At 39.1% G+C, this 26,970-nt stretch overlaps 1 protein-coding gene across 5 annotated transcripts in view; it reads left to right on the forward strand.

Annotated features, from left to right (window-relative positions):
- The window catches only part of mtgo (miles to go), an 89,916-nt gene extending 63,244 nt beyond the window's left edge, over window positions 1–26,672 (forward strand). For all 5 annotated transcript variants that reach the window (XM_022073058.2, XM_022073062.2, XM_022073063.2 and 2 more), the window contains 17 exons: window positions 723–864; window positions 1,438–1,590; window positions 2,296–2,447; window positions 3,882–4,078; window positions 4,355–4,525; window positions 5,885–6,067; window positions 7,073–7,319; window positions 8,524–8,728; window positions 9,484–9,702; window positions 11,987–12,159; window positions 14,082–14,351; window positions 15,419–15,672; window positions 17,399–17,602; window positions 18,924–19,090; window positions 20,801–20,928; window positions 23,137–23,328; window positions 23,982–26,672. In XM_022073058.2, the coding sequence (XP_021928750.2) occupies window positions 723–864; window positions 1,438–1,590; window positions 2,296–2,447; window positions 3,882–4,078; window positions 4,355–4,525; window positions 5,885–6,067; window positions 7,073–7,319; window positions 8,524–8,728; window positions 9,484–9,702; window positions 11,987–12,159; window positions 14,082–14,351; window positions 15,419–15,672; window positions 17,399–17,602; window positions 18,924–19,090; window positions 20,801–20,928; window positions 23,137–23,328; window positions 23,982–24,110 (3,186 nt within the window). In that variant the 3' untranslated portion in view covers window positions 24,111–26,672. The remainder of the gene's footprint in view (window positions 1–722; window positions 865–1,437; window positions 1,591–2,295; window positions 2,448–3,881; window positions 4,079–4,354; window positions 4,526–5,884; window positions 6,068–7,072; window positions 7,320–8,523; window positions 8,729–9,483; window positions 9,703–11,986; window positions 12,160–14,081; window positions 14,352–15,418; window positions 15,673–17,398; window positions 17,603–18,923; window positions 19,091–20,800; window positions 20,929–23,136; window positions 23,329–23,981) is intronic.
- The last annotated feature ends 298 nt before the right edge of the window (window positions 26,673–26,970 follow it).

Raw genomic sequence — 26,970 nt, forward strand, 5'->3', positions numbered from 1 at the left:
CCCACCTGTTTCTGAAGTCTCCCTCATTTTCCCTGGTGGTACATTGTAACTGCGTGATCTAATTCCAGCAAGAGGTGAGATCAATAGACCCCTTTATTCCATTTGGAATAAGGAGGAATTGCCTTGGCAGTGGGAAGAGTTTGTTATTGTGCCAATTTACAGAAGGGCGATGAAACTAATAATTATCGAGGCATGTCACTGTTGTCGACTTCTTAAAATCCACCCAGCATCCTTCTCTCAAGGATAAAAAGTATTGGAGGTCTTCGGTGTGGGTTTTGACTTAATATTGATCAGATATTTGTATTTATCAGAAACTGGAGAAGAATGGGAGGGCAGTGAGAGAGCCCAGAAGCCGTTCATAGACTCCAAGAAAGCCTCTGCAGTAATTCAGTTAGGAGGGAAGCGTGTATAGTCTGACGAATTAAAATGTGTTTAAACGAAACTTGAGGTATGTTAATGTCTCGTCAGACACGTTCACACCCAGGGTTTCTGACATATGTGACAATTTGCTTACTCAATGGGCACCCCTCTTCATAAAAGACATTTTACTAAAAATTAAATTATTATTATTAAGTAGTCAGTCATATTTAATCCTTTCAAATTAACGCAGCGAAGGTTGACACGTGTTTTTAGGCGTTGATGGTCGGTATTCTGTCTCCTTCTCTACGCATTTTGGTAATTCCAAATGCTTTAGTAAATGCAACTTCTGTGTTTGTTTTCAGGGACCAGGGCCTGGGACCAGCACAAACCAGCCTCCGCAACCATTCTTTGCTCCGCAGGGTCTGCCCCCGGGATATCATTTTGGCCATGGAAGTCCGATGCAGCCGGGCGTCATGGGACACGGACCTCCGCCTACGCAGCAGGGTCAGTGATTATGTTCTATGTTCTTATAGCGTCTTACATTCTGTGCACTGAGCAGGTTTTTATAACAGGAACACTCCAAACTTCTTTTTTGATACCCATTTGAGTCTTGATGAAGCAACTGGCCAAAGTTTTCTGTCTTTTTATTATTATTATTATGATTTATTTACTGCAATTGGGTTTGCACCCGGTGGCAGTGGTCCTTAAGTCCGCCCTCAGTACATGTAACTTTTATCCCAAAGAACTGCAGCCCTTCATCACTTGGAGACTTCCCTTATCACCGTCTAATCCCCACTTTGCCAGGTGAATGTGCCTGCAAGTAGGCCATCACCAGCTCCTTTCAGATACTTGCATGCAGATAATCATTTCCAGTCTTAATAATAACCTAATAATGAAATCTGTAGGATTAATTTAACCATGGAGGGACTTCGGCTTCTCCGCCCTCGCGATGAAATCTTGTGCATTGTGTCCGTACATTATCCAGCACTTCCTGGGTTTTGGTTCACGGATGTTAAGTAGTTATGGAATTCTGATAAGAGAAACGTACAAGATTTTGCCATTGTTTGTGTTATACAGCGCACTCTCCTCCGCCGCCACTTAATTTCAAGGATGAGAGGACGCAGCGTCAATATATCAAATTGAAGAAAAAGCTGGAGCAGAAGCACATGCGAGTAGACAATGTCAGTATTACCTCTTCACAAGTTACGCCGCCCATCTCGCCCAGAAAAGGTAATTAAGTCATCGCAGATCGATATAAACATACGAGTTTGACTCTGTGGCCGAAGAATTGTCGGTAAACGAGTTGTTACGCATCACGTTCAGAGTGAAAACGAAGGGAATTACACGTGTGCCGTAATTCATGCATCTTCTGGTGACATTTCAGGTTCTTGGGCCAACGAGTTCGAAAATGGTTGTCTTCTGGGATGTTGCGCCGTATAGATATTGACGAGACCGCGTGGCACATCATAACAGAAAGACAGCCATCTTTACACATATATTGTTTACGTATCTGCATGCTTCAAAACACCCCCTCGCACATTGTTTCCCTGTATATGTAGCATGTGTATTGATTCTAACATAAAGACTTGTGTGCGCGCACACTTCAGTAGCAGCATCTTGCGCTTCGTGTCCTTGAAACTCATCTCTCTCGTCCTCAGAAATTACATTTGGTGGCCTCCCCCCCCCCCCCCCCCCCCCATCTTCTCTAGTTAACATTCTTAACCTCCGGAGTTCTTAGTTTGGGCCCGATAAGTGACTTTTCGAAGCGCTTATGTTGGTACAAGTATTGAAGTGTTCCAGGAGTTCCAGCCATAACATTTAGTACTGTTACAGATGTAGTGTTAAAGGTCATGTTTGAAGTCGGTCGTGCTAAAAGTAAGGAAATTCGTACTTGAGTTTAGAATGTGGAATGAATGAGAACGTCTGTTGCTTCAGAACTGGCGAACGGTGTGCGGCGGGGCAAGGACCGTGGGATGAGTAGCGTTGGTACGTCTGAAGATGGAGAGGAAAGCAGTAGTGTGCAGGAGGATGAGGAGGAGGATGTCCATCTCATTATGGAGATGTTGTCCACTGTCAAGCCTCCACAGGTAAAGCACAAATTTAAATGAGACTCGGTTCAGGAACGACTTGTCTGCCGCAGTGCGCGTTGTCACGGGATAATTTTAACTGTCTGTACATCATATAATTTACATCTGAAATGGGGAGACCCTAGTCCGTGGAAGCTTCTCCATTTAGCGTCACGCTAGGTTGTATTTTAGAATCTCTCGGCGCACGAGTCGTGTACTGTAATAAAGGTGTATGTTGGTGCGCATGCAAGTGCCTACAATGGTCATATTTATTAAAATTATAATTGTGTACTTTGGAGGAGGGGTGGTGATGGGGAAAAGACCGAGGCTTACGAGATCCCCCCCTCCCGCTGTCATTTAAACTTTAATCCGGTGACAGATTTTGTGTGTTATTCCTTTAAAGTCCGTAGCAACTTTCGATGTTTTAAGTCAACAGCGAGAGTAGTGCTACTTATGAAAATAACTAATGAACCAATGGAGACAGAAATGTGAAATGTGATTTGAAGACGGGGGTGTTGACGTTCGTACAGATGATGCTTGATTTTGACAATATTGGAAAACTTTCAGTTCTGTGTGTCAGATTTAAAGTAGTTACAATCTGTATTTAAGGAACAAGTTCCTAGTATTGATGATGATGATAATATCGACAACAACAACAACACAGACATATTTGCTGCCTGAAATCCTTGTTGTGACGTGCTTTGTAGTTCACATGGGAATTTAACAAACTTTCAAGAGAAATGGACATGGACCATTAGTGAGGCTGCGAGAAGTAAGGGCTACATCGCCTCAGATGAGACTCTTCGAGAGACCTGACAAGTTGGCCACCTTTTATCAAGAGGGGGGAAGTATGGTGTGAAATGGAGGGCACCGTCATCCCCTTATTTTATGCTGGTGTTTGATCGGATGCAAGGAGCGGAGTCTCCAATTACGACTTCGAAGGAGACGTTAAAGGGGCGGAGGGACTCGGAAATGCCCGTAGACCAAGCGCGCGAGGCGCAGGCAGAGAATAATCATTTGTAATTATCATGGGGAGTAATAAATACACATTTCAGCAAAGAACGCAGCTCGTTAAGCAGTGGCTTCTGTTCCAATATTTTAAGTTTTCATTCTGATTTTTCCTGCTATTGTAAGAATAGCTAATGGAGCGTTGTTGCAGGGCATGCAACGTATGTTTACGTAACCCGCAGTTCTTGCATGAAGCAATTTTCTGTTTGGTGTTCGGTGATATAAATAGAAATAATACCAGGGGAGAATTCTTCATGTGTGTAATTCTGGAAGTGTTAATGGAACGATGTGTGAAGGCTGACACGATGGGAAGTTATGAACATGATACGATATTCTTGATTAGTTGTGATGCATCAGAATTGCCGTTGCATTCGCTTACCTTTGAAGGGATAATGGCAGTCAGCGAAGGTGAATGTTGCAATATAGTTATGCTTTGTGTTGCAACAGGTTGCAGAACTAAGTTCGCGAAGTGCCTTACTCCATTGGTTGCCCCCAGAACGATTCACTGAATCTCCCACGTTGGAAGGAAAGCGCTCCGAGTTTGACTTCTCGGATGCTGACCTCTGTTACGAGGTGTTGCTGAGTGATAAGGGGAAGGAAGGAAAGTACAAGTCAATTTACAGTGGCGTTTCTCTTTCTTGCAGGTATGACAGTTTATCTTTGGCTCCGCTAACAATAAAAGTTCTTTACAATGTTTCAGGGTCTGAAAATTTTCATTAGAGCATGTCTTGGCTATTATGTAAGAAATCTTTGTTCTGAAGTCTCTGGTTTCTGAGCAGGTCATGAAATTCTCATTGTCAACAAGTACTTCCTAAATTGATTGCTTTAATTTTTATTTGCGAGAGTCTGTAAGTTTAATGTTCCAAAGTTGGTACTTCATGTATTCGGGTTTGATGTAATTATTGTCTGTTTTGAGTCAGGATTGAAGATCTGAGGCCTGGGACAGAATACTCAGTGTGTCTGCAGGTACAGCTCGAAGAACTTCAGAGTTCAGTATCAGAGCCCACCACCTTCGTAACTCCAGCCTGCGAACCTGATCAGCCGCAGCCCCCGAAACTCATCACCCGTTCTCGTACTAGCCTTCAACTCAGGTAAATGCTGGCTCGCTTGCTTACTAAGTGTGTCATGTGCCTGCTTCAAATGTAAATATCCGTAGTAATAAATCTGTGAAATGTACCATCCCGCGGGCCAGAGTTTGATAGTACGGTAGCTTCGATTAGATCGGTCGTCCATTGCCAGTTTGTGTGCCACGTCATACTGCAGCGTGTAGCGTCCTAGAGGCAGGGGCACATTTGCTACAATTTGTAGATTGCAGAGTAGTCTCAGAAACATTTTGTTACTACAACAAATCTTGCCTGCCACTTTTTCATATACGGAGTAAACTACCAGACTACGTGGCAAAACGTCCCAGAAGAGAGATCTGTATACTCGCTGCCGCGGTAACCTGAAATCTCTTAACGATAGCAATAACAGTAACTTCTGGTTGTGCAGTAAATTGTTTCTGATGTGATAACCTTTGCAGCGTTGGATTTGCGTCTGAAACAATAGATACCGTATTTACTCGAATGTAAGACAAAAATTGTTCCTAGAAAATGGGGGTTGTATTGTAATTTTCCACAAAATTTTATGAATAGCCTGAATGTTTTTAGGCTGAGTAGTACAGGTGTTTCTTTGTGCCATTTTTTTTCCTCTGTCACTTGCAGTGCAGCCTCGTATACAGAAACGTCCATCGACAGAAGATTACTTTTTTTAGTAGTAGTGCTGTAGATTAGGTAGTAGCCTAGGGTGCAACTGTTTCGTACTGTCGAGTCGGCACCGCGAAACGCCACCGTTCGTCGTATTGCAGGCGTATGATCGAATATACCCTTTCTTTAACTCTGCAACTTGTAACATCTAACAAACTACGATATTCTGTTACGTATTAGTTGTGCAGATTTCCGTGGTCAAACGATCAGACTTTATAATCCATTCGTTGCGTTCACATTTATAAAGACAATCACGTGATATTCTGATTACTTTGATTGCTGTAAACTTCCCATCTGAAATAAACAGGCGGTGTGACCAGATTGTTCCAACAGTAATTTTGTGTACATAATGCAATTTCAGTTTGTGAAAAAAAATTTAAATGCTGTAACTGCAACAATTTTCTCTTGCTTCTAAGTGGAGGATAATTTTTAAATACGATGCAATTCCTTGGCTGATTTCAGTTCTTGTGAGTGACACAAAAACCTGACTAATGTGAATATTGTTAAGGGGTTTGTCTTACATTCAGGTAAATGTGGCGTATCTGTGAAGAATGAACATGCAGACTAGAGAAGTATACAAAATGTGGAGATGCGTGTACTCAAGACTGGAGTAACAGATAATGAGCGTGTTAATATAATCTCAAAGCAGTGCTGAGCAGAAGAGTGAAACTTGCAGTTACTTCGGGATTGCCTTTCTCCTTGCAGGTGGAATGGATCCGCAGACAATGGGTCTCACATAACGCATTACATTCTCGAGTATGACGAAGGAAGAGATGAAGGCTTTGTGGAAGTGTTCAAGAGCAGAGGAAAACAGCATAATCTCGCCAAGCTCCAAGCGTCGACGGGCTATAAGTTCAGGCTGGCCGCAGTGAATGCGTACGGTAAAAGGTGTGTTGGCGTGTTGTTGGTCCATTTCTGTTCGTACAGTACCACAAGTATTGGCTTTGTGTACTATACGTGCAACGCATATTTTAAGTTGTGTTGAACGTGGAAATACTTTCAAGCTACAGATTGTACAGGACTGTAACGAGCATATAGGATACTTCAGAAATGGTGAGAGAATGACAGATATTTACTCAATCCGTTGGCAGACTGAAAAGAGAACAGAACCTTTTTTTCCCCACCTGTTGGACGTTTCTGTATTATTTATAAACAGTTTCCTCCTCCTTATCCTGTTTATTCCTTTGGAGTGAATTGTAGAGTCTTTCTTACATGACGGATACAAAAGATAGTGAAAGTAAAATGCAAGGAGTGCGATGTGGGTCCGTGTATTGGTGTTTTGAAATGAGCCACAAAAGTCTTACCATTTACATTTAAGAAAATTTAATTTATTCTGAAATTTGTTCTGCTGAGAAAATTATATCCCAGTGTATGAGCCGTATATCTCATTTTTGTCTTTGTTAGGAAACTGAAAGAGAGTCCACCTCCGGTGACTCGGAGGCGAGATTGCCGTAATTTATTCCTACATGGGAGGGGTCTTAGAATGGGATGCTTTAATCCTCATTGCAGCCTTTAAGATGGAGAATGCTACATAGCTCAACAAGACCACCATCGATATTCAAAACAAGTTCAGAATTAAAATGGCTACATGACGCTCCATGTCTGCACTTTGTAGTTTTGTTCATTGTTTATTACAGTAGCATATTTTACATGTCTTTGTGTCAAGGTTGATCGATTATAAATATAGAATTCACGTCACCGTATTTTATTTTCCATGTAAGTGACATTAATTAAAGGTATTTTTTTTAACACATCACAATTCAAAATTTGTTGGTATTACTGATTATGAGAAGTTAGAAATTCACGTAAGTATTGTCCTTGATGTTATGCAATATCATGAAAGTGCATTTCAGAAATAAACTTTAAATTTTTAAATTGATTTTTCTTTTCCAGTTGTTATTCGGACGTGGTGCAGTTCTCGACGTCCGGAAGCCCTCCCAGCCAACCGACTCCGCCAGTGCTCAAAGAAGCCTCAGTCACCAGTCTTCATCTGGCATGGCAGATGCGTCCATTTGACGATGACTTTTCTCTTCAAATGGATCACAGAGAATTGGGGCACGGTTTCCTTCCCGTCTACAACGGCAAGGACTTGCATTACGTCTGTGACGGACTTCGCAGACATACAGAATACTGGTTTCGAGTAAATACGTATAGTAAAAATCTTTTGTAGTAGTAAGTTTGTTTTTATGTACGGGCAGCGTAATGATCTTAGCCCTTCGTGTCCACGTGTTGTCAGATCACACGCAGAGCAGTTACTGGGGTTTTAACGTACCCCAAATAATTTTCCTATTTGAATGCAAACAAACCTGATACTGTTGCTATTACGGTTTGATTCATGCTACTGATTTATTTTAAATTATAATAAAATATTTTTAAACCATGTGGTAGTTTTGCATTTCCAGAAACATTGTTTACTGTTTATGAAAATGATACCCATGTTTTGTACTTGCAGCCTCGCATGATCTGGCTTCGTCATCTTCCTTATAAGTAAAACTTTGTTAGGGAGGATTTTTTTGGCGGGGGGTGGGGGGTGGGGTCTTCGTTTGGATGCCATTGTAACAGAATCCTTTTTATAAAGCAAAAATGTTGGTTATTCCTTGTTCTTCAAACAAAGTGAGTGATGCGCAAAATAATACAGAAAATTAATTTAATTTAGCCGTTGAATGTGATGTTTTTGAACACACGTTGCAGTAAGGTTACTATGCACTCAAACCACATGTTGGCGTATGCACATCTTTCCTACTTACAAAATTTTTCAGTCATAAGTCTGTTGTTAAAGAGAGTTATTTCTAAAAACTGTTGGTTTCTTGGGTTGGTATAATTTAAGCTCTGTCACTGTCAAAGAGACGTTCAGATTTGCCATTTGATTTAATTGAACTAGGCAAGGAGGAACAGAGTTTTGGTGATATTTATTTTGAAAGTTAGGAAAAATTGTATCCTCGGCAGTGTTGCAAGTACAAGTATGACTACGAGCGCTGTAGTATATGGTGACACGGTTTTGAAGTGAACAGACTGATTTCCAATCACAGTATTTAGATGAAAACTGTTGTTTCTGGCAAAATAGAAGGAAAAAGTTGGATTTTCAGTTCTTCACACGTGATTCTATGCCACCTGATGACGGCTGAGACCAAAACATGTTGCCAGTTTAATACATAATTAGTACACACTGACATTCACAGTGCTGCTCCTTGCATTTCAACTGTTTCCATAGTTTTCGTTATAGTTTGGGTAACCATCGGTCATCATTAAGTTGCAACGTGTGTTAGAAATACAAATACTTGTTTTTGTGCGTATACACAACAGACAGTCGGTCGATTTTAACAGTTTGTTGTGAATTACTTCAGCTTCGTGCTCACAACGAGGAAGGTCCCTCACGCTGGTCTGATGAAGTTTGTTATCGGACGCTTCCCGACAGACCCGCCACACCTTCCAGGCCTACGGTCAAGGGTCGTGTTCATGCTCAGACATTTAAAATGAAGTGGGATCCTCCATCAGACTGCGGTGGTGCAGATATTACCACATATCTTCTGGAACTTGATGGAGGAAGTGGTAAGTAATACTGGAAAGATTGATTGTTTATGTCACAGAGCAGCACGAGTTCCTGAGTTCAGCGTCTTTCCCTTTGCCAATTTGATGTGACTGGTGCTTCTGTCTCCTACTTTTATGCAGCTGGATGCAGTATAGATGAATAAATTCTTTTCATCACATTTTGTGTTGTTAAAACGGGAAATTTATCATAAAGCAAGATTGATTGTGGTATATATCAGGAGTTCTAAACCCACAGGCTTCACGTTTCACACCAGCATGTTTTGCAACACGCGTGCATGCATGTGCTTGGTTACTTTGTGCCATTACTGGGGCCACGTCACATAATGCAACTAAATAGTTAGGTTGGTATCGTCTTCTTTAACTATGAAAGGTGAACATTTTTCATTCCGGAATATTGAGATTCTTTAGAAATGTCTTTGGAAAACATGGACACATTGCAAATAGCTCTCTTACTGTGAATTCTAATGGCATATTTTCACATTCTGTCCAGCTTTGCTGGTGAAGTAGCAGTTGAGGAAGTTTCAGGTTGATCTCACACGGCAATTTAATGAAACGTCGGATATTACAGACTTGTGAAGAAATTAATAAATTAAAATTAAATTCACAGCTCGTAAAGCAGTGGGTGCTTGTGCTGTTCACTAAGAGTTTTATTGGGGAAGAGAAGGGGTGAAGTTCTTCTGTGGCCTTGAAGCGTGCACGTTTTTTTTAATTGTGCGGGTTATACTTAAATTACAGTGTTCATTTTATCGTTTCAGGTTTTGAAACTGCGTATACAGGTTCAGAGACAGAATTTATATGCGATCGCCTGACTCCCGGCACCACGTACCAGTTGCGCGTGTCGTGCATCAGTGCAGGAGGCCGTAGCAAATGTTCAGACCCGTGCATTGTTACTACAGAGGCTGTTTGTCCTGGAAAATGCTCTCCACCTCGCTTGCATGGCAAACCACGTGCCACTTCCCTTGCCCTCAAATGGAGTAAGTTAAGTTTTACTACCGTGTCAAGTTTATCTTTCAGCAGAAATGTCTTCTTATCTGAAAACTCTGTGAACACCCTACATTCATGTGAAATATTCAGGAAACTTTATCAAATGATGATTTCTCATCTGATTTTCTTCTATTTATCCTTACTACTCTTCACACATAAGTGCGTACTTCAAATAACAGTTGTCTTTGCCGTGAACCTTTAATTCTAAAATAATAGCCTATACTGTATTTACGTGAATGCCACAACTCCCCCCCCCCCTCCCTCCAAATGTTCATCCCCTAAAACTAGGTTGTGGCTTATAATGCAGATATTGTTTTTGATGGTGAGACAATCAGTCTTTGTCACGGTTGATTAGAAATTGTTGCTTTGCGGCTTTTGACGCAGAGAAGCGATGCAGATATTTCATTAATAGTGATTATACAAATAGTTGGTCCATAGAAGTATGGATGGTTGAAACTGTATGAAATAACACGAGGTGAAATGACTGCGTAAAAGGTCACATTTCCGATGTTTTAGGACTGGAATGACTTGAACAGGTACAGGGACAAAATACAACTCGGCTTTAGCAGTAGCCGCTTATGGCTGGCACACAGAATAATCTGCACAGGCAAAGTTCATCATCTTTGGAGAGCACAGGGTGTAAAGGTCATCAGTTATCCTCATTCCAGAAAAATACCCGTGGCCTAACGAGCATGAGCAATAGTCCAGTGGTTTACTACAGTTAATATCTTTTGAGATTAAAAATTGTTTAAATCTGACAGGTACTTGAGAGGAAGGTAATTTAAAACTTAGATGTGGCTTATTAATGAGATTTTATCTATTTTTTTATTTTATTCTTATTCAGGCACAGCTTATATTTGAACGTCATACTTTTTGCTAAGCAGGTAGAAAATTAAAAATTTATGATGTATTCCTTCCACTGTACTTTTTATTAATGACGTCTCGGCATCGTGTGCCGCGTGTACGTGCAGTGACAAGCTGATCTCATGTGTCATCAGTTGAAGAAAGTCTTTTGAACTGGCGTTTTTACAAGGATGAAGGGAAGACTGCGTTTTATAGACACAGGCTGAAATAAAGATCTGGTGCCCTTATATATAGGGCCAAGGAATTAATAGAGCTTGCTGTTGTACTCGCAGTGTACATGCAGCGACAAGCTGGTCTGTTGTAGGTCACCCTCTTGGCTCTGACTGATGCTCTGTCCAGGCAGTACCACCCTGTTATAGCCAGGTTAGCCTCAGAGGGGACCCAGAAGACAGCGAGGCCATGGCCTCACTCCAACTTTATTTTGAAAAACGTACAAAATAGCTCCTGAAGGAGCTGATAATGCCTTAGGGTTGCCCCTGCCGTCTCAGCAGATTGATATTTCGCTGGTCCTGGTAGAAGGACTGATGAACGCGAAAAACAGGTTGAGTGTCTGCACGCGCTCACACACACCACAATGGAGGATGGGTAGCGTCCAAGTAGAGCTTTTGAGATTGGAGTGGCATCTGAAGGTGGCTTGGCAGCCGAAGAATGTCACGCCGGTCCAACCAGGAAGACCAGTAGATGTCTCGATGAAGGATGTGGGCGGCTGCAAATAATGGCCATCCCATCACCCAGGCTAACCGTGTCGCATATCCAGTGTGTTGAAGGTTCTGAGTGGTCCCACACATTACCCAAGAAATGAATTTATGAATACTCTGTGGGCACTGTGATTGTCACTTGTCTCATCTTGTGCGTCCCTTTCTGAACTTTGCCTGTAGTAGCATTGCATCTTTAGTGAAATACCAAATGTTGTATAGATGGACATTATGGTAGTCACTTGGTTTCATGAAGTGTTTTCCCAGGTGTGAAAGTCTTACTTTACTAAGCTCTTGCAGTTACGTAAAATGTGAGATTGTCTCTTCTTTCGTGTGACATCTGTCACGAGTTGTGCTCTCTGCCAGTCCCAGTTTGAACAGATGTCGCTTTAAATTATAGTGCCCTGTTGATAGTCCTGTCTCCTGATCAGTGTGTAGAACTTGTGGCAGAAGGTTCTTGGAATAAATAAATTCTTTGCGTTCTTCTGTTTAGGTATGAACTTTGTCAGTCCCTGATGACCCACTTATTTGTTTTTTCTGAGAAAAACTGACGGAGAAGAAACCAAGAGACTCAGAAATATGGCCTTGAGAGCATTGAGTAATTTGTTTCATTAGTCTCCATCAAATAACTCAAAAGAGTTAAACACAAAACACGTAACTCAATTTAACGAGTTTAACATTTACGTCATGTTTCACTGATCCGTATTTTTTGCAGGTTATCCTGAATATGATGGAGGAGCTCCACTTTCTGAATTTGAAGTTGAAATGACAAGTCCAAACTCCAGCCGGCAGCAGACGTACAGAGGGAAAGATGCTGAATGCATAGTTTCAAATCTGTGTCCTGGACAAACCTACGTCTTCCAAGTCAGGGCATTTAATAGGGTTGGGGTAAGTATCAGCTGGTTTGGCCTACTTGCTGCAGTTAACATTGTGTCCTGCAAATCAAATTGCGTTGCATGTTTGGACTCAAAGACATTTTTAAGAAATGTGCACAAACTACTGAACTGATTTCAGTATAGTTGAAATGTCGTATCTATTCCTGCTTTCGCATGGTTTATGTTGCAACAAAAGAATTTTTGTAAATCTTCTTTACCTGAAATATGATCTTTTAGTTATAACATACAAGTAAAAGTACACTATACGCCATGTAGGCGCTTGGTGGGAGAGGAGGTATAGTCGCTACTCATTCTTGACCTTCGTACTGGAAGGGGGCGAGTGGTCATCATCACGTCCCAGTCGCGCTTTACACCCCAAGAAGGACCCCGGCTATTGGTTGGTTGGTTAATGCGCAGCATGCGTTGCAGTAATGCAGTATTTCCATACCAAGACGAGCACAAGAGGCTTTAGTAGGTTGTGCAGGACCGCGTAGCGTAAATAATTCACAAAGGCATTGGGCAGTCTTTCTGGTGGATTTCTGCAATTTTGATTTTATTTGTTACATATTTCTGTGGTAATGGGAATGGTAAACATAGGGGGGCAACTGCTGCACACATGCCTTTTGAGTAAAATGTATTTGAACGTCCAAACTGCAGACCAGTTTTAGTAATAAAAAACAGTTGGTTGGATGTGCCAGTAATTCTAGTTCACACAAAGGTGAGCTTTGCTTGTGGGTGAAGCTAAGAAGCTACATTAATTCAAGGAAACAGCGAGTACAGATTTACCAATTATTCATTCTTTTCGTGAATGCATCATGGACTGGTTGTGTCCATCCGTCCGTCCAGCCGATTCAGTGAAATTCTGTATGGAGTTTGTGCTGTTCTGTATGACCTCAGAATTGTAATTTTTAATGTCCTACAAGTGACAATAATAAAATGACGGATAAGGAAAGTTTTGCGTTAGATGATGGTCGAATTTTTATGAAATATTTGCCACGTACTGAAACTGAATTAATTCAGACTTTGTGCCTTGGAGTGATTGCCATAAAATTTATATGTACAGAGGAAGCCTTCTCCAGTAGCAATATTGCTGTTTTGTGTTGTTTATGAAGTGTAAAAGGTGTGGCTTATGGTAAGACCATCTACCATAAACATATCATATAAAACATTTGTTTCCTGTCTCCAGTGACATTTTAAAAGTTGTTATAATGTAAAACAGAAAAGAGTCTCGGATCAGTAAGGACGGACAACAGAATCAAGTGGATTACTGACTGAATAAAACAGGTACAGTATAATCTGAACAGTCTGGTTACGTATGCTGGCTCTAAAGTGATAAGCAACATATTATCCTTGTAAATTGACTTTTTTAGGTCACTAATTCCCAACACTGGCCAGAATATAGCGTTAATGAGGTAGGAAGCCCAGGTTAGGGAATGGTCGGTGGTTTGCTTGGGATTTGCTGAAATTTGAATTACTTGTGCGTACCATTCAGAAGACTGTGCATATAACGTAAAACAGTATTTAACACAACCTTTGAGTCTTACAACTAAAAATTCTGTTGCAGTGAGGGACAAAAATATGATTCCTTTTGATGATGTTAATCCATTCTCTATAAAACAGCTGATTATGATGACCGGTGATCACATCACGTAGTTCCTACTTAAAATATCTGTATAGGACTTCCAACATTGAATGCTTACTAGTACATTTAATTTTCCTACAAGAAGTGGCAGGACAGTACAGTACTCTTTATCCTTCATTGTTAAATTTATTTATGCTACATTAAACTGGCACACGTTACATTCAGGAAAACCATGAAGAATCTCAGATTATCTTTCCTGGAATCGGTAGATGCCATGAAAGTAACTTGCTATTTGTGTTGTAATACTAAGAGTAGATTCCTATCATTGTCATACAACAATATGCATTTTTCAGCCTGGTCCATGGTCTGACAGCCTAGAGGTGATGAGTGGGGCCGCACCTCCCGACACCCCCCGTGAACCCGCGGTTATATGTCGGTCCTCCCACCACGCCGTTGTTCACTGGGATGAGCCTTCCAGCAATGGAGCACCAATCACAGAGTACCGGCTTGAGATGAGTATGGCGGACAGAGAACCGGATTACACCACAGTATTCCATGGCCTGAATAACTCGCATGAAATTAAAGGCCTAAGCGCAGCGACTCCGTACTATTTTCGGATACAGGTATGAGCGTCGCGACTCATTTGTGATTTCATCGTACTTAGTTGGCTTCAGATCATGAACTGATGCTGTTGTCCATAATATGCATTACTAGTTACAGATGTAATAGCATTCCTTATTCAACCCGCTGGTATACCAGAAAACCAACAGTTGTACACAAAATAAAGTTGTGAAATGAATGGCATAGAATGAGAATTGTTTCAATCCTCATCACAAATAAGCCATGTGCCCCAGTTTTTGTTCACATTATTTTGAGAAAAATGCATAGAGGATATTTCAGAAAATACAGGAAGTGCAGATGAAATTTGGGGAATGCACGCTGACATTGAGTTCAGAACCTTTCGTCTTTCTATCTCCTAAACTGTAATTTACCCATTGTTTTGTATGTGTATGAAACTTTTTCTCTTTACCTGAAGGAAGGATGAATTTAGTGTAGAACAGGGTGCTAAGAAAAGTATTAGGACCTGAGAGGGTAGTAGAGAAAATAGCATAATGGAGGGACCAGATATTTACACAGTGATCAAATCAAGGAGGATGAGATGGTCAGGGAATGTAGCATTCACGGGAGACATGAGAAATGCGTGCAAAATGTTGGTCAGAAATTTGTAAGGAAAGAGACCATACGGAAGACCAAGGCATGGCAATGAACTGAGCGCATTCCAGGAATGTAAATGTGAGCTTAGGTTGGGTTGTGACCAGATGGTTCCGTCACAGACTGGAGTATGTACTTTCTAAGTTGGCATTACCATTGTTGAAATGAGTTGGTCAGTTGACAAAAGTCCTGACTTGCTGTACGTAAACTCATATTCTGAGATGAAAAAAGTAAAATTGTAGCCATGATTTTTTTCTTCTTAATTTAACTTATGATTTTTGCACATCCTGAAATTTTCTCAATCTGCAGAAAATTATAAATAAAGGATGTCTCAAGCTAAAAAGGTCATCACACAAGGCTGTTCCGTAAAAGAGTGACATTCTCTTGACTCTCATTCATGTAATTAGTTGTTCATGTAATTTATTGACTGCCAAATCTGAACAAATCTTGGTACACTTGTAATGTCTGTTCTGTACAGGCTTGTAACAGTGCTGGCTGGAGTGGAGTCTCGGCCGCATGTCAAACCATTACGCCCCCCTCCTCGCCTGCAGCCGTGTGTTTGCCTCGTTACGTAGCCACGCCAACGACCTTAAAGCTGTCTTGGCAGGAGCCAGCCTGCCATGGAGCTGATATTCTCCATTATAATATTGACATGAGTGACCATGTCAAATCTACCAGTGGACCAGCAGTGGAGCACGCACTGGAAGGCCTAATTCCAGACACAACTTACAGGTCATTACATTTCTTTATAAGCATAATGAATAAGATTCATGTCGTTAAATAAAGCTAATTATGAATCTTAGTTTACTATATTGAAATTTAGGGTGTAAGTAGGACTGAAATGTAGTGTCCCAAATCCCCAGCCACAGTCTGTAATTAATTCAATTTGTATATAACAATATTGGAAACATGCGCACGTGCACACGCATTCTCCCCCTATGCCATGTTGACCGTCATTCTTCTATTGCAAAAAAGCTACTTCTGCATATACTGAAAAATTTCCTTGCTATTATTAAATGGACATCATAACAGTATTTTAAAATAAAGCTATAGGACCTCTATTTTACTTTATATACATGTTTTATGGCAATATGTTTTCAAGAAAAGTGATGCAGTTCAGTTTGAGCTTTATATTACAGACCGGAGCAATACGGATCAAAATTAAATTTGCAGAACTTTTGGTTTGTTCTCCATTTACTAAATTTAATTCACTCTATATAAATTTTTGGAAAGAGAGAGACGACCTCCCCTCACTTGTAATTTTATGCGCTTTGTACGTAGGACACTAGAAATATTCATTGGCATTCGCTTGTTGAAACAGATTCTGTACCTGGATCGCCAGTGTAGTTGCCAGGAATTGTCATTGTGTTTTTTTCTGTTGAAGCTTTCATGTCATTTCTGAAATTGTCAAATATATCTTTTTCTTTTAAAGTTTCCTTGTCACCAGAAGTGTTGTGATAATTTCACTCTGGAAATATTTGTAATAGTTGATACCCACATGAACGAGTGGAATTCACACTGTTAATTTTTGTTTAATATATATATATATTATTTTCTCGGAATGTGAAGTGTGTCCACTTTATTCCTTACCACAAACAATTGGACTGCCAGAACTAGAGAATGTATGGACATAAGAGATATTAACTAAGAGAATAATGGATAGTTACATAACATAAAGCTCTATAATTTATATATTGTATGTAGTATTATAAAAGTGACCAGAGTGGAGATGGTGGGTGGTCGGACCAGCTTTGAATCTTGGAACCGGTCCTGGAGCTTTAGAACTTGCTTGTAGGGAAGAAGGTGATTAAACCAAGGAAGTTTACTGGCCATGTAAAATTGGTTGGAAGATCTATTTGGCAGGTGCTGCTTGGAGGGTGAGACAGTATTAAAGCAGATCTATATAGCATTACAATCCACATATCCAGTGATTAGATCCAAAAACAAAATTTATGTATATTTTATCAAAGTATGTGTTTGTTTTAATCAGTGTGGAAGTATGATGTTTAACGTCCACTTTAGGCTTAAGGTTTATGTGAAAATTCTCTGGCGCCACAGTTAAAGTGCAACCACGAATATTTAAGAAATACTGATTTTGTCTAATATGGTGGTTCCTGTTTTTCCAGACTACTTGAAAATTGCTGAGAGTTTTGGCAGGCAAATTAATGATTTTTACCTTCTTGCCTAGGAATTGTAATGTGCTAAGCTACAGATGCTGAAGATGAAAGTAAAAGAGTTGATACTGTACTTAATTTATTCAGTAAGCACCTTGGAACTTAGTAATCCTTGTTTATATATCTTTATTGAGTGTTTTTCCTTCTTCATTTTGCAATCCCACCACCTGAATGAAGCTCATGGTCCTCTGGTCTAATATGTTTGAATCTTAATATTAGTAGTAGTAGTAGTAGTAGTAGTAGGCTGCTACAAATGACATGAATATAATTTGTTTTTTTAATAGACTGCGAGTGCAGGCAGTGAACAACGTGGGACCAGGACCGTTTTCACCCATCTTGCGTGCAACAACCTTGCCACTCCCTCCGGCCCCACCCAAACTTGAATGTGCTGGTGTGGGGCACAACTACCTGAAGCTCAAGTGGGGCGATGGCAAGAACCCCAATTTCAACCAGTACATGGTCGAATCAGAGAATACGTGGACGAAAGAGTAAGTTATTAATTTAAAAACAAGTATCTTCCTCGCTACAGTAAAATCGTTGTATAACAAAATTTAATAGAAAGTTCCCAGAAATTTGAGTTACCCAAAGGAACCATATTCAGAATCTTGCAATAAAGTAAATAGAATTGCCATGTTAATAGGCAGGAAATCAAAATGTGAACATCAAGTATATTGTTTGCTGTAGTTATTTTGTGTATAATTAATCGAAGTAAAAGGACGCTTCATCTAAAAGGGCCGTCAGCTCAGGGTTAATCACGTGCACCATTGTGAACGGACTGAAGATTCCAGTTATGGAAATAAAGTCTAGCTACTGGATCATGCCTACAGCAGTGATTTTGTAAGGCTGGAGGAGTCGCTCTAGCTTTGTACAGGTTTCGCATCCCTTTCGATACTCCCATCTCTTGCGCTCGTCCTGTAAGGCGCTTACAAGATGAATTTTCGAGCCAAGATCTGATATCATTAAACATCTTATCTTAATTCTCTACTTTGATTTTAGTTTTCTGCTCGTTGTTGCTTTATTGATAATTGTGAACGCTGTTTCTGTGGGGAACTTGAATCCCAGAATTTTCTCCGATACCGCCTCGCAGGCCTATACTTACTGTAAGATCAAGGCTAAAACACTAGACGCTGCAGTGTCAACACAAAAAGAATATTGCACAGCAATAAATCAAACATGAATATGGCAAGGTAATATAGTTCAACTTTTCTCGTGTCTGCTACTAACTCATAGTGACTTGTAACCGATGTAGTGACCGCAAATAGCAGAAAGGCTGCCAATTATTCCCCCTCTAAGTACAGTAAACCACTGTCCACTTTATGGTTATCCAACTCGTATTTACTTATTCATGCAAAACAAATTATGTAAATAGTTACTTACCGAATGCTGCAGGGTTCTGCACTCCCACCACTTTTTGTCTCGCTGTTGCTCGCGTGGCATCAAAACACGAAGCATCTTAAATTGGTAGGAAGAAAACAAAAGTCACAAGGTGAAACAAATTAAGATTCTGGGTAAGTTGCATGATAGTATTCTTATTTCATATATGCTATGTGTAGGGCCGTTCATTTGTGTATGTTTGCACACACGCGCAAAACATCTGTGGACCTAGTTACTGATGGTAAACTTTAAATGAAGTTTGTCCAACACATATTTACCCAACATTTTGTTCTCAAATAAACTAACCCACACGTTAAGCAAGTGTTCACTACGCTTCGACGCGAAGGAGCAATTTCTTTTGCTTATGGGACCCGTTCGTTCATTCATCGTCTGCTCTGTCTCATTTATTTTAGCTTTTTTATTTTTTTCTTCCAGATTTCAGTGTGTGTACCAAGGCACAAGTCATACCTGTAAAGTAAATCGTCTGCAAGAAATGACGATGTATAGGTTCCGAATTGCAGCAGCTAATGGTGCGGGGCAGGGACATTATTCTGAGATCTATGAATTCAGCACCTGCATTGCACCACCTCCCTCTCTAAAAGGTATTCTGCTGTTTTATCACTTTATTTTGAACCTAAAGTCTATCACCACAAAATCTCGCCAGTGAATTGAGCCCCGAAACTTAAGCAATCCATTTCATTCTGCTAAAGTATTTTACTGTTAGCAGAGAAAAATAAGTCTGTCGCGCATGTGTGTGTAGTTTTTAATCGTGAAATAATATGCATAGCATTGTGACATCACATTTTTGACATCGGCAAGGTGCACGATTGCAATTAACATGGAGATGACATTGCCCATACTGAAAGCTGGTTTCTGGCATTTATGTTATCAGTGTTGGTTTTTCATGACCAATCGCATCATATACCTCTGATTACATGTTACAATGCCACAACAGTGCCGTTCATTGTACATCATGAAATGTCTGTGTATAATGAATGACCAGTCCCTTGTCATCTTGTGAGATTTTGTACTTTGCATCTGAATGTCCCTATCTCTCTTGAAATATGCAGTATCATCTCTATCTTCCACATAAGCATAGCAGATCACATGACATGGCATATATTTGCAGCATAAGATTTATCAAGTATGTACTTATCACTAAATGCATGGATATTTGCTTTGTATGTTTTGAAGTCCTATTATGATACGCAGGTAGCCCTCGATTTATGCCGAGGATGCGTTCCTGGACGAGCCGGCGTAAATGGAATCTGCTTAAATTGAAACTCTTTTATAATGTAAATCAATGGGAAGTCAATGACATGCGTTCCCAGCACCCAAACATTGGCGAGTAATATAATGGCGTTACATTTAAAGATCTGAAATAACGTAAATAAAATAAAGGGAATTTAAAAAATATATTTTATGCACTTACAATCGGCAATTTGTTGGTTCCCGCGATTGACTGCGGTTCTTTCGTGTGATTGATGTGTACAGTCATCTCTGCTGTTATGCAATGGTTGCATTCATGTAAGACGCTGACCTACAGAAAATCGCGTAGTAAAAATAACCCCGGTACCTCCGCAGAGTTTAAATTAATCCTTTGAAAGTTTAAAGCGAAAGGAATGAAATTGCATAAGAGCAAATTGCATTTCACAAACAGCTTTTACCAATTCATCGATCTCATTGGAGCAAATTCACGTTAACGAAACATACGTAATTGCAGAGATGACTGTATTTATAATTTTTATTCAAAATCAGCGATGTAAGAATTACGATTTAGTATAAGAATCAGTGCAAGATGCATTGTAAAAGTTATAAATAATAGTAAAACATATTTTTTTCACTTTTTGACTTGCTGGTTTCAAAATCGGCGTTATTCTGAACCGGCGCAAATCGAGGGCTACTTGTATAGGGGTCCGCGTGATCTGAGGCGTGGGCCTTGCGCTGCTTGGACACTGGAACCGTGGGTTCGAATCCCACTCAAGCCATAAATGTCTGTCCGCGTTTTTCTGTGTTGTACTGTCCTGTGTACAAGTAGAGGCCCAGTATCCCAGTATTATGATATATCATTATAGGACTGTATTAAGGGACACCAGTCATGCGGGGGGGGGGGGCACATCTTGTTTTGTGGATCATTGATTTAATGACATCATCCACATTGTTCATAGTCTTCCAGTCGGCCACCTTCCAAGAGTTTCGTACCAGCTTTTTATGTTTCTTCCTTCTTATCGTTAAGCTACTTACAGCCATATTTCTTGTTTGTTTTTTATTGGCCGCAGTGTAGTTTTGACGAGGTTTTACTTAATTTTCAGCTCCAAAATTCAGTGACATTCAACAAAGGAGCTGTGTGGTTGAATGGAATGCTTGTAAACCCATTGGTAGTGACCCAGTAGTATATCAAGTTCAGCTTTCACGTCTCCGAGACCAGGAATATAAACAAGTGAGTACTGAATCAGCTAATTTTCAGTAAACATTGCGCGTAAGTATAGTAAGTGACCGTGAATTAATGTCTTCTATAATTTAAAAATATTATTAAAATATATATATTAAAATTGTCCGTCAATCACAATAAAGTAATATAAGATAATTAAATGGTTAAAATATTATCTTTTGTTCCGTATCGAGTACTCGATTTACATATGGAACATTCTCGACATGTTTCGGCTTTCATAGAGCCGTCATCAGGTGTATGTTATAAACTCTTAATTCAATTACTAATTTTTAATTTTCGTATCATTTCTTCAGTTTTTCACATTGTATCAACATTTGTTGTTGTATTATATATCATTGATACAATCGTATTGTCGGAGTGATGTTAATGCTGCGTATATTGGTCTGTGAATTAAAGGATTCAAACCATTAATGAAATTGAATATAGAAAACAAAATAAATAAATGAAAGTAAACGTATAAACTTACCAGAGAAGTAATATCGAAGTTGTAAGAGGAGAGATCAGAAGTACATCGTATCGGAGAGAGGTTTGGTTATTGACTGCGGTGTTAGTGGGTGAAGGGCGGTTTGTCAGGGTTGGGGTCAAGGTACTCGATCTGATAATATGCAATCCCATCCCGAGAAGCATAAGTGTGCTTGTGTATGTTATGACCATCTTTATCTTCATCTGGGCCATGCACATTTACAGTGAGTAACATCAACTCTAAAGGACATCATTAAATAAAAAACTTGACTGTTATTTCAGCCCCTTCTTTGCCCAAAAGCCAGTTCCCAAGATATTTGCTATTCCATGGCAAAGTAAGTACAGCCCCTTTCCAGAACTACCCACTATAGACAATTGGATCCTGTAGTCAAAATAGAGGTTGATCGAAAAGCTCCTGACACATGTTCTGTTTCTCAAAAAATAATTTAATTAAAATCAGAAAACAGTGTTACATGACTTGACCTGTATGAGTTATTGTATAGCCACAGTGAAATTTTGCGTTTCTTAATCCACTCTAATCGTGTTGAATTGTAACCACCAATAAATATTTTGATACGGGTTGCGACTTTTCATTCAATCCGTATATTCATATTACGCTTGGTTGCCAGTGGTACAGAGTGACTCACAAGCAGTTGTCCTGCCATTGTTCATGTCCTGCAGGCATTACTTGGGTCATTCCAAAGAATTCATCCTGTTACAGGGCTTTATTACATTTTTTATTGTTAAGGGCTGGCACCCAGTGACCAAGCTGGAGGATCGCTGCTTGTTATATGTCCATGAATACTCATTTATTATATTGGCAGCTACCCTTGGCATTGTTTTTCATTATCGTGAAGATGGCAGTTTTTAAAAAGTTTCTCTAATAAGATGGTATTTGACAGCTCATATGTATGATACTTATAGTTTTGGTCCTTTTTACACACATGCTTCTAAACACTTTGAGGTCATTAGTTTCCATTGAAAATTTCCTTGTTTCTAGTGTCATGCACAGAGAACAGACATATAATCACAATGAAAGTAAAAATACTTGAATTACAAAAATTTAGTACTTGTAAACTTTTTTACTGTTCATAAAGTAAAATTTATTTTATCTTTGAAATTTTTAAACATTTATTATTCATAACATATTCTTTTTGTCGCTCTCGGTGGACTAATGGTTAGCATGCTCGCTACTGGACCCAAGGTTTGCTGGTTCAAACCCGATCGAGGTTGATGGATTTCTAAGGGTGATTAAAATTTGTAGCACAACTTCCTTCAGAGGGGAAGTAAAGCCGGTAGATTTACAGCAAGTAAAAGAAGAAGCATGATCGAGATGTTCTGTAAGCAAAAATTAAGCTGATTCACTGCTAGATGGCTCTGGCAGTGAAATCAGGATTGATTAGAAATTGTGCAGTCAGTGGGCTGGTCACTCACTATTCACAAATGCACCCTTGAAAGACTAGGAAACCTCTGAAAAAAAGGAGGTGGCAAAGACCCATAAATGGGTTGTAGAGCCAAGGAACAACAACAACAACATATTCTTTTTGATAGAACACATTCATTCATAAGAGTGAAGTAGTTAAACATTCTGTGTAGTGGAAACTTCATATAACAAATTACAAAGATGTTACTCAACATATTTCATTACATATAGGTGCTAATATGTGTTTAGTTGCCTTGTACTGATGTCCGTCATAAAGGAGTTTTTTTTTTAAGAAGTTTCTGCTGTTGCAGGTGTATAGAGGAGCTGAGACCAAAGTGCAGCTGAATGACCTTGAACCAGGCGCAGACTACAGTGTTCGGGTTTGTCCCGTAAGGCAAGCGACTATTGGAGATTTATGTGGTGTGTACTCTCCATCATCAACCTTCTCCACCTTGCTGCCAGATTTAGCGACGGTTGCAACTACGAAGACAGCTATTTTGCAGGTGAGAATAATGAAACAGATTCCAGGCCTGCTTGTCTTCTAAATAATAAAGTTACAAATTAACAGAGAGGTTGAGTGAGAAAGAAGCTAGTTCTGTTCCTTTGAAAACGTTAGCTCAGATTTTCATCCATCGTGTTTGTACTTACCAACAAATACTTTTCCTATTGCTACGTTCTGTGAAGTACGTATTTTTGATTAATTTATTCTGTAGGCCATATGTTAAGCTAGTGTTTGTAATGTCGTATTGAATCCTTTGCAAATTTGGACACATTTTTAATAAGTTTTGTTTTTCTTGGTTTTTTATTGTCACAGAAATATCTGATATTGTATGTAATTATTCTTTTTGTTTTCATAAGAAACAAAATGTAGAGAAATGAAGAAGATGTAATACACCTTATGAATACTTTGGCCTTATAGTTATGGGCTATAAGTGTTTGCCATGTTGAGGTACTTTATAATTAAGTTACTGCTTAAAAAACACCTATCAGATGTTTATCGGTACTTTGTTTTTATTGTCAGTAAAAATTACCTTGAAGTTTAAAGTGATCAAATGAAGAAGGTTGAGATGGACAAGGTGCATAATTTATCTCGTTTCACAAGGACTGTGCTGCGTGGAGTTGGTTTACCCAATTGGTGTTTTTCTTATCATTGTAGGTCACTGAGAGAAAGCCATTGTCAGATCAGCAGTGGGCATTGATCATTCTTTGTGGCTTCACTCTGTTTGCTTTGCTGACGGCCGTAGTAATGCAGAAAGTGATTCACTGGAGCAAAGGAGCACCATGAAGGGCTGAAGCCAAGCAGCATTTCTGTTGTGTTGCGTTCACCCCTGATATTCCGTATTAACTATGATCGCACGTTAATTTTTATTATTTTCTTTTTGTTTATTTTCTTCTTGGACCATTTTATATTATTATTAACTACTATATAACTGCTTTCCAACCATGGCTTGCTGTACTCTTGATGACACACAGAGAAGAGGTAAAGTGTATTAAACTAATAGCTACAGGTCATTAGCGTTCTGGGAGCACACATCACTTCCATTTAATTGGTTAATTTAATTACTAAAGCTGATCTACTGTGTGTTGTGATTCAAGTGACAAGTGGCGTCTTACAAACCATGATTGGAAGGAACCTTAACTTTTTGGCCGTTGGGACCATAAGCTGTGGATCAGTTCTTGGAAGAAGGGAAAGAAATGTAAATTACAACTTTCAAATTAATAAACTGTCATAAGTTGTGTAATTGAATTTTGTATGTCACTGTCTTGTGTCAGTTATGCCTCTCGTGAAGTTCGGACTTGTCGGTGACATCGTACGTTTTATTTTCAGGTTTTTATAGATTTGTTCCTCAATTCCATTCCATGAACTTCTTTCTGATGTTTACCCTTTAATCATGCCTTTTCATATATTTGCATCAACCAAGTAACTTGTGTATGTAAGGCATGCAGCTTTGAATGTTGTTTTTATGATTCTACAGACTGCTTTACGGATGTGGAGCTCTGCTGGTACGTGGCTCCTCCATGCTTGTTTTCTTAACAGCATGTGCTGTACTGTATCAGAGTGTCAGTATTTCTTGGCAGTGCATCTTTTTTTGTGACAACTGTACTGTGGTTATATTTACTCTTATTATCCATAAGAATGGTGGTTGGTGAGTTTTGACATCATTTTGGGCATGCTTACAACCGTGCAGAACACCCACTAAAAAAACTCTATCTATCCATATGCATTAAAACAAGTGAACTAGTTTCAGTTCCATTTTATAAAAATGTTGACCTGTTTCAATTTTCATTTACATTGGACAGTTTCAATAACCTCTTTACAAAGAAAATTGTTTTTGAATTTAAGCAGAAAAATTTCACTGGTAACATAGCACATAATTTTACCATTGATATCTTACCAAGTCACTGCTGTAGCTTAAGTAGCTTGAATTGCCTCATCACCCCCACCCCTCCACCATTTCCAAATCAATAGACAAATGTTTAGATGCAGTAAATAAAAATATTTAAATTCTCCTTTGCACCTGATGGTTCAAGTTCCTCTGCTATACAACTCTTGTAATATTATCAAGTATGTAATGAAAATCCCATTTCTCGAAACTTTCTGCTTTCATCGGAGACTTTGGGTGATTCTGATGGGTGTACATAGTATGTCCTTTACTCTCAAGACTGCATCATCGTGTCAAAGCTCATTTGTCTCACACATCTTTGATGTTATGTGTGATTCACAAAAGTCAAATTCTGGCAAATGCACCACAGTTATGCTATTCATACATTTCCTAACTTTGTTTCCTAATCACTGTTGAGTGGGGTGTTGTGTGAGATCCTCTCTATTGATTGGCATTTCATATATCGTCATTAGGCCTAACGTAATGTTATCGTACTTCCTGAAATGTATTTTGTTTTCATCTGCTGTGCATTACATTACTGTCTAAGTCTGTGACGCATGTAGCGTGCGTTCTTATGGTATTTACTGAAATCTCTTATTTGTTACATGACTATCTGAATTGGGGAGTGGGGTCAGGTAAAGATTTTGCTTTATCTTTTTTCGTTCTTTAACTTTGGTCGGAATGCACAGTGGTGATGCCATATAGTAGCTAATATCATGTGGTTCTGATGCAGACTGTTAGGAACTGTGTAATACACAGTGGAGATTAACCATGAATATTTGTAGAGGATTTGTATTCTATTTACATTATTTTCTCCATAATATAACATTTGTTTTTCCCTTCTTGGGGGTTATGGGATATTTTCAACAAGTATTCTGTTGCATTTTAAAGACATGTTATGTGGCAGGTGTTGTCTGTGGTGCTAAAATTGTATTCCTAGTTATTATGTTAATAGTGTAATAATGAATTCCATGGGCTATAAACCAGGAGCATGAAACCAATGTATTTTTAATATGATATTAAAATGTGATTGATTTTTAGGTGCAACCATCATAAATTGAATGAGATGGGATTTGTTTAAATATGTATGTTGTGTATGAACATTGTAAATTGCTTCCATATGCCTTAATTTAACACATTCACTGTGTTCTGCTAAGCAGCGCTGGTTTCCAGGTCACAGTGAAGTGAATTAGGATATGTATATATATATATTATATATGGTTACAGAGGTGTTAAATTATTTCATTGAAATTTATAGTAAATTAGTTTGTGACTGGATCATATTCTTGTATGTAATCATTTTCAAAAAAAATAAATAAAAATAAAAGAGGGAAAACTGTAATAGTGGTTGGAAAGCAGAATACTTTATACTGTTGTCTTGTGCTTATGAAATGGTGAACTATTATACATTATTTTTATTGTTACAATTCCTATATAAAAATTGAAATTATTATTATTGTTTACATATTTTTATTATGATTTGATTTTATTATTTTACTGTTACTACTCCCACTTCATTACATGCAGTAGGCTGTTGCTAGATCTAATTCTTTCACCCATTATTTTATCTCTTGTGTTGGTATTTCAATTATCAGCTCTGTCTGTGCTGGTTATTTGAAACTGTGACAGTAGAAATTATCTTTTGGAAAAGTTGTTTCTTCACTGATAATGAGTATACCTATATGTTTGGGTGGACTCGATATTTCAGCACATGGGCCTAAGAGTGGAATGTAAAATTGTACAATGAGCATTTGTAAGCAC

This window comes from Zootermopsis nevadensis, unplaced genomic scaffold (genome assembly GCF_977971745.1).
Source record: "Zootermopsis nevadensis isolate Lab colony 2312 unplaced genomic scaffold, Znev_1.0 Znev_ptg000022l, whole genome shotgun sequence".
NCBI lineage: Eukaryota > Metazoa > Arthropoda > Insecta > Blattodea > Termopsidae > Zootermopsis > Zootermopsis nevadensis.